The 8,828-nt window shown below is 35.0% G+C and overlaps 1 protein-coding gene and 1 long non-coding RNA gene across 2 annotated transcripts; both read left to right on the forward strand.

Annotated features, from left to right (window-relative positions):
* The first annotated feature begins 6,329 nt into the window (after window positions 1-6,329).
* Window positions 6,330-7,068, forward strand: LOC120213004. The gene is made up of 3 exons (XR_005524753.1): window positions 6,330-6,593; window positions 6,683-6,728; window positions 6,980-7,068. It is a non-coding gene; the product is annotated as an uncharacterized LOC120213004 (long non-coding RNA).
* A 7-nt stretch (window positions 7,069-7,075) lies between these two features.
* On the forward strand, window positions 7,076-8,446 carry LOC120213798 (the record flags this gene model as incomplete). Its single annotated transcript, XM_039211866.1, has 4 exons — window positions 7,076-7,161; window positions 7,462-7,744; window positions 7,924-8,001; window positions 8,216-8,446. Coding segments are annotated over 4 exons (498 nt in total), but the record flags the coding sequence as incomplete, so codon positions are not given.
* Window positions 8,447-8,828: the final 382 nt, after the last annotated feature.

Consider the following 8,828-nt stretch of genomic DNA (forward strand, 5'->3'; position numbering starts at 1 on the left):
GACCCGACCCGAATATATGACATAGAAACCCAACCCGAAATAATAAAAAAAATTATTTTTATTCAATAAAAATAGTGACTTAATTGAAAAAAATTATATATAGAGGGGTATTATTGTAATTATCCCTAAATATATAGGGTAAAATTATATATTTTTTTCGGGTCAGGTCAGATTTTTTTCACCCTAAACCCGACCCTGACCCGAACACAACATAAAAAAACCGACCTGGCCAAAACAAGGTTTCACCCGACCCGACCCGAATATATGACATAGAAACCCGACCCGAAATAATAATAAAATTATTTTTATTCAATAAAAATAGTGACTTAATTGAAAAAAATTATATATAGAGGGGTATTATTGTAATTATCCCTAAATATATAGGGTAAAATTATATTTATTTTTTTCGGGTCGGGTCGGATTTTTTTCACCCTAAACCCGAACCCGACCCGAACACAACATAAAAAAACCTGACCCAACCCGAATCTGAATTTTTTTTAAAAAAAATCCGACTCGATCGGGTCGGGTTTAAATGTCCATCCCTAGTAACGGTATTACCCATAAGATATGAAACGATGGTCTGAAAAGTGGTGCCATTTTGAGTAGCGCGTGACACAAGATCATTTGAGTAAAAAGCTCAAACCAAAGATGGGTAGATATGGCCATGAAAGTTTAGGAAATAAAAAAGTTTCATGTCCACCAAATTTTGTAAGGAAAACCCAATAAGTTTAAAAATCCAAAATCAATTTTTCAGGTATCTTTAGTTTGACGATAAGCAAAAAATAAGTCATATCGCTTACGAGCTTTTGAGGTTCTACAACTTTGGCTAAACCAAGAATCAACTTTAGAATTGCTTGTGGTTTGTCCCTTTGAAGCCATGGTTTTTCTTTTTGGCATTTTTGAAAGATTTGAAGAAAATATATTTTTGAAACAAAGACAATTTTAAAAGATGCTCAAAAATAATTTAAGAAGATTTATAAATAAATTTTAGGCTTTGAAAAGGGTTATGGCATAATGGGTTAAGAGTGGTTTTTGGTTGAGGACTTTTATCGAACACCTTATATACGTAAAATCAAGGTTTTTTTTTGAAAATTTGGTTATAGGTAATACTCGCTGAAATAACATTAAAACATTTGAAATAAATAATTGTTCTCTAACCACTTAATTCAACTCAATTTGTTCAAATTTTAAAAAATGAAAAAGTTAGGGTTTTGAAAAATTCTTACACAAATGTGATGATTTAAAAAAATGAAGAATGATTCATTGATAGGATGAAATAAGATTGATTTTCATACAAAACGCAATTGAAAATGACCTGGTTTGAATATTTTTGATGAAATTCGAAGTTTGGGAGGTTTTGGGTGTATTTGCTTCGAAATATGCTTGGTGAAGGAAATATGTGTGTGAAACAAACTTAAAAAGGTTCATCAAATGATTTTGGCCTAATGGGATCGATCCATCACAAAAAAGGATTTATCATTTTTAAAAAAGGATCGATCATTTTTATAAAGGGATCGATCATTTTTCTAAAAAAATGCAAGGGATCAATCATTTACACAAAGGGATCAATCATTTTTCTGGAAATTTGATTTTTTATTTCAATGACCAAATTGGATGGTAGTTGACTCGAATTAGATGCGTCCTAAATCATATTATTGATAGAAAATTAATTTTAATGACTTAGAGGATACTAAATGTGTATGAATGTCAACTTGAAACATCAAATTATGCAAATTTTTATCTATTGATCAATTTAGTCCATAATTTGAACAAATCAAGTTCAAATCAAGTCACACAAACATACAATGACTCTAAAGATCCTAAACATGCATATTTTTAATTTTTTTCACATTTAAATATCATATTCTCAAAATCAACATATGATCAATATAAAGCATGAAGAACATGATTTCACAACAACACCAACATCGCGAATTTAAGACAAAAATTATCAATATAAGCATATTAGGCCATAAATATGCAACTAATGCAAAAATAACTATCTTAACTAATTACAATTAAGCACTATGTGGGGACACTCAATCATGTATATAAACATATAAAAGCATAAAATTGCATGAAATTAAAACTTATTATCACTTGAATTAAGGTTGATTTCTTAGGTCTCTATTTCTTCAAGTGTCTTTCCTTAGTGTGTTTTAAAGCTCCTAAATAGCTTGACTTTGCTCACAATAGCTCTATCACACCTACAATATACAATTATACAAATTTTGGTACCCAAATATTTTTGGGTCCATTAGCATTAGTTTCAAACAATTAGTCCCCTTAGGTATCCATGAGATAGGATATCCTTATTTCTAGTAGCAATGAGGCCTTTAGAGACACATATACTCTTAATCATTTTTCCTTTATAAAATTTAGGAGAATAAACATGTCTATTGTCAAAAAATTTAAAAAAATTGATTTAGTGTACTCCCCTCTTGCAAATTTATTTTTGATAATTTTGTTAAAATTAACTTTTTCTTTCTCAATATCATAATTTTCTTTTAGTGATCCTCATGAACTTTGGAAAACAAATTTTACAAATCTAGATTCTTTTTCTCAAAATTATTTAATATTTCTTGCGAATATCTTTAAACTTGGTGTTTTATTTTCCTTTGACAATCGCTGCCTCAAATTCTTGTATAGTAGATTGTTGAATAATTCACTCCATTAGGACTACCTAACAACAACCTATAGCCACTCCTAACCGTAAGCAAGCCTATTTTCTCCCCACTCCACATGATACAATCTTCCATTATAGACGAATGGAGAGGAATTTCTAAAATCAAATCTTCTTCTCTCTTAGAAAATATACTTCGAATTAACCCTTCATTCCAGATATTCCCATGCTCTACAATCAAGTCAGGCACTCGCTCGACGAGCTTTGAGAGAGGGGAAGATACACACGCTGGTGGTTGTAATGGTAGCTAGAAGTCGTTCTAGATAGAGAAGGAAAAACTCAACCCCACTCTCTATCGAAGTCCATTCTCTAATAATCCACGCGTACTCCAAATACTACAACACACATATGAGGGTTGGGAGCCCAGCCTAGCGTGCATAAAATCTGTCGTATGATAATATTTGGATCTAATTATCCTACTCGCAAGCAAAAAAGAGGAGGTGATCAAGCGTTATCCTTGCTTCGCCAATAAAGACACATTGAACTTGGCCAAGTTACGAAACACCAAAACCTCTTTCTCTTTCAACTCGAATAGATTTTCCTTCACCAAAACCGAGCCATCAGACCTTTCAACTCGTCGCAAAGGCTTTTAGGGAGTAAAAAATAGTTCACTGCATAAATGGGTAGTGCATGAAGCACGGACTTGATAAAGACTTCCTTACCCCTCGCGAGAGAAAGCGAATGCTGCATGCGTTAATACCAGTCAGAATTCGCTCCTTAAAATGAACAAATGCTCGTCTTTTATTCCTTTAAACTAATGTGATAAACCCAAATATTTTTTATGGTTCGAGGAGCTTCTACCCTCTAAAATTCGTCTTACATCAGCTTTATGTTCCTCAATAAAATTTTAACTGAAAAAGGTCCCGACTTTTAAAAGTTTATAAATTTACCTGAGCTCTCCACATAAAGTCACATGATATCTTTAATTTTACCTGCCACTCACGCATTGGCCTCTCCAAAGATAAGGAAATCATCCGCAAATAAGAGATGAGTGACCGAAGGCACATACCAATTAACTTTGACGCCTTTCAACCGACCGAGGCTTGCCGATTGTCGAATGAGCAAGGATAACCCCTTGCTACAAATCATAAAAAGATACGGACTAAAGGGATCACTTTGACGGAGGTCTTGTTATGGAAAAAACACATCTTCATCCACACCATTTGTCACTATAGCGTACGAGACCGAGCAAACACATCTTTGAAGAAGCATTATCCACCACTGTGCAAAACTCATTCGATCCATAACTTCTCAAATGAACGGTCACCCATCCTGTCACAAGCTTTACTCATATGTAATTTTAAAGGAAATAACCTAGAACGACCAATGCGTTTATTCATAAAGGAGTGAAGAATCTCATAGCCGAGATGATGTTATCTGTAACTAATCTGTTTGTCAAAAATACACTGCGCTTTTTCAAACAAATGTAGCAGCCTCTACACCCTTGCTACCAATATTTTCAATAATTTTTTGAATAGCACGTTGCAGAGACTAATTGGTCAATATGGAGTGAGATTAAGAGGAGATCAGACCTTGGGTATTAACATAATGTGAGTAAGATTAACCGAGTCCATATGAAAGCGGCGTTAAATAAAATCAATACAGAATGCAACAATCTCGTGACCAAAGATGCGTCAAAACCTTTGGTAAAAAAGCACCCAATCCATCTGGCCTGGAAGCTTTAAGGGGACACATAGATTTTACAACCATTGTCACATCAACAAACGTGACTTCCTTCAATAAACTATCATTTATTTCAGATGAGATAGAAGGGACCACGCCTTTTAGGATGCGGTTGTCCACCTCACTCATAATCGAGGCAAATAAGTTCTAGAAATAACCTCTGGCTTCATCTTCAATCATCCCCTTATCCTCCAATTGTTCACCGTCATCATGGTCAAGAAATTGAATACGATTCCTGTGTTTTCACTGAGTGGCATAATTATGAAAAAAACTTCGTATTATTAACCTCGTTCTTAATCCAATTTGCCCATACCCTCTTCTCCCACTAAAGTTCTGACCTGTCAAATTTCGAGATTGAGTTGTAATTTAATGTCCGTAATTTCCCCCAGGACATCCGATCTCGGGACAGAATCTTCTAACTCCACTAACCTATTCTTAAGGTTTTTCCTATGAAATGTGTTTCTCCCTCGTAACTCTCTTGAACCATTTGTTAAGGCCCAAGCGAACACAATCAATGGCAGATTCACTAAGCCCCCATAGTGAAAGTACATCCCATTATTTTGGAAATGGATTAAATTTAACTTAATGTGTTAAGAAAAAAAAATTATAATTTTTGTATACCCATTCGTGTCTTCGACTCTCCTCAAGAGCTCCATAGATTCCCGTATAATGCCACAATAATCCATCTTTAGTAGCTTTAATCAAAACATCAATGTGCATTGCCAAAAACGACCAAAGTGTCACATCATAATCTCTTCGCCAAGCCAAACTTAAACCTCCACTACTCCCATACGAACTAACATCTAAACTATTTGGATATCCACACGATCTATGAACTATCTCCATACGTAACTTATGTAGTTTTTTTTAATCAAGAAAATTACAGCTAGGTTAACGTCCCTCAGTAATGCCAAAGGCGTCTAACTGCCCGAGGTTGACCCAAACCCTAGACGTTCCAACTCAAGAGCTTCATTGAGATCAGTTGGCCTGGTTCTACATGCCTGCCGCTGGTACGTTTTGCTCTCCATTAGATATTATCTCCTCTAAACACCCGTCACACTTCGGCGAATGCCTTTGACGTTCAACACCATCAACTCTCACTAACGGATTCTCAATCCTCAATTTCTGCCATTATCACATCCATCGAAAATTGATGAGCCAACGGTTGATTCTTATCCAAAATAGTCAAAGGGTGATTACCCTCACGTTCCTTTGACTAATGAATCCATGCGCACTCCATGGACCTATTCTCAGCAAGAACACCTCATCGCTCTTAATTATTTCCTAAGGAGATCCTTCCATCACTATCTTCCCCTCTCAACCATGGATTTTGCAGTGATCCTCGTTGTTGTGGGGGGCACGGAATGAGACATCACACATACGCGCGAAAACCCAGACGAGAAACGATAGCCACAACAGAAACAGAAAGCGAAGAAGGGCAAAACCCTAGAAGAAAAAACCTGTCAAAGACAGGGAGAAAAGGCGAAAACCCTAGTAAAATTAATACTCCAATAACTTATAACAATCCTAATTCTATGTAAAATTAAAATATATATATATATATATTATTTGTTCAGAAAATTAATATATTTAATTTCTTATCTCACTTTAGTCCAATGATTTTAAGACAATAATCCATGTTAGAAAAGCAGCAGAATCCCAATAAATCAGGGAAAAGTCAATATAATCGGCCTTTTCTTTTGACCACATTTAATTGACTTAAGATGCCAAATTTCTAAGATCAAAGCTGCTTCCTAGTAATTAATCACTCGTAATATTACATCCCACATATATCTAATATTATTAGACATGCAAAGCCCAACTGAAATGCTTTTAAGGTAAATCAAGGCCGTTCTACAAATTTAGCCCAGGCTCCATTCAAAATTCAACTAACGGCACCTACCTCGCCTACTTGTTTTTTTTTGGGTTAACCAACCCACTCAATCATCATATACGCCACCACCATCATATCCTTTTCCATGGTTGTTTTTGCTTCATCTCTTTCACAAACCAGAGGGAAAAAAAACTGAAAAATCAGAGTTCGCTGAAAAAAGGTTAAAGAGAGATCAAACAAAGCAGATTGAAAGAGAAACACCAACAACGGATGAAAGTCCTTCTGAAATTCAATTGAGAAAGCAATAACAAAGAAATTGCAGTAATTATTTAGGCAAGCAGTCGGAAGAGAAAACCCAGTTTTTGTTTTTCTCTGGGATGATAGTGTTTCACTGTAAGATTTCTTCTTATCTTGCTGTATTTTTTTCTGAGATTTTCTTTGTTCTTACATGGTAATGGATTTATTTTTTATTTGGATTTCAGGTTTTTTTCTTAGGGAAGATTATAGTGTATTTGCTTAGATCTTAAGGTTGGGCAACGGATTCCTCTCAAAGTTTCAAATTTTCAAAAGAAATCTTTAAAATGACAATTCTTCTCCTACACTTTTCTTAAACAAAAGAAAAAAAAAACTGTAAACTCCCAGATTTTGGTTTTCTCCAAAAATAAGTTCTGTTGTTTTACTTTCTTCATCAAAAAATCGTTTTTTGGTCTTTTGAATTTCTTTATTTCTCTAAGAAAATGAATTTATTTATTTATTTGTTTATGGTGTTTTCATGGCAGAGATGGAGAAAGAAGAGAGGAGCCAAAGAGCATGCAAAACGATAGAGCCAGAGGTGTTTTTACAGTGGGGAATAGAAAGAGGCTAAGATGTGAGAGTTAAAGACCCTCAAAAGGTCTCATAAATCCAGTGCTGTAATTCGCAGAAGACTCACTTCTACCAATTACAATCATGGTCTCACCAGGTATGGATATAAATCATGATTTTTCTTGGCTCCTTTTGATGGTTTGAAAAAAAAAACATGAATTTTTTTTTGTTTTCAAGCATTTTCTCTCTTCTTCTTTTTTTGGATTTTGTTTACCCTTTTCTTTGATTTCTGAGAATCCAAGAAAATTACTAAATGATTTTGCGACTGCTGTTTTTGTTCTCTCAGCAGCCAAATACGGTGTTAAGAAATTTCCCATATAAAACTTCTATAATGAAAACAAGCAAAACTGGTAAAAAAAAGTGTGAAATTTACTCATTTTGTATGTTTGGTTTGTAGGAATTCCGAAGCAGCTATACTTCGTTCGGATAACCGGAAAGTGTCATCGCCGGAGAAGGAAGATAGGTTCTACACTACAAGGGGGTCATCAGCAGTGGATGAGAATGGGAAGATTGCAGTGGATAGCAGCAATAATGGAGAGGATAAGAAAGTAGTATTGTGGCCCAAGCTGTTTATCACTTTGTCAAGCAAAGAAAAAGAGGAGGATTTCATGGCAATGAAAGGTTGTAAACCCCCTCAAAGGCCTAAAAAGAGAGCCAAAATCATCCAAAGGACCTTACTTGTAAGCAATCCAATTGTCGAATTTCCTTTGTATTTTACGTTGATAATCTGTTTTAATCTCTAATATAAAATCTTGTATTCGTTCGTGTAAATGAGATAAATGTATCAAAAGCTGAGGCATATGATGATCTTATCTTGTGGATAAGGATTTCTCAGAATTTTGGGTTCAATTTTGTGCAGCTGGTGAGCCCTGGGGCATGGTTGACTGATATGTGCCAAGAAAGATACGAAGTTAGGGAAAAGAAGAGTTCTAAGAAGGTAAACATATGACAGCTATTTCCAGGGATTTAAATAGCGGTCCGTTAACGGAATAGTAGCTGCTATCGAAACCATTATTTCACAACCGCAATAGCGCCCGCTATTGCAACAATCGTGACCGAAACCGTAATTTGAATCTTGGCTATCGTCTGTTCTGTGAAGTTTTTGAATATATTGTGCATGTAGTTATCTTCTTCCCTGTTTTTGTTTGCAGAGACCAAGGGGATTGAAGGCCATGGGGAGTGTGGAAAGTGATTTGGATTGAAGATTATCATAAGCCATGGCAGCTACAGCAGGAGCATTTTTTCTCTGAACTTGCAACTAATGTTAATGGTGTTGATTGTTAAGAGTTTTGAGGTAGAGAAGGTTAAACTGTCTTCTGCTGTGGTTTGGTGTATACAAGTTGAATTTTTCATTTTTATTAATGAAAATAATTGTTCTTATTTACCACAATTTTTACTGCAAACAAATGCAAAACCTATATAATTGATCAAAACGTCATCTCAAATACTTCAGAACACCAAATCATTAGGATGAGTAACAGGAGAACGAAAATTACAAATAACTTACAGCAATGGCATCACTATGCAGAGTGATTTCTAAATCAGTTCTGACCTCAGGATCTCTAGCAACAAGCAATGAACATTTGCGATTGGCCAATAAGTCCTACGACAGCAATTGTTGTAATAAATCAGGTGAAAAGAATAAAACTTGTAGACTGTGTCGAAAGGGAAAATAGGATTAACAACAGAGAAACTCCCAACGGCAGAAAGAAAAAAGATTGGTGAGTGGTGACCGTGACTGTAACATAAGAAACTCATGCTAAT

This window comes from Hibiscus syriacus, unplaced genomic scaffold, assembly GCF_006381635.1.
Source record: "Hibiscus syriacus cultivar Baekdansim isolate YM2019G1 unplaced genomic scaffold, ASM638163v2 tig00000738_pilon, whole genome shotgun sequence".
In the NCBI taxonomy this organism is placed as follows: domain Eukaryota; kingdom Viridiplantae; phylum Streptophyta; class Magnoliopsida; order Malvales; family Malvaceae; genus Hibiscus; species Hibiscus syriacus.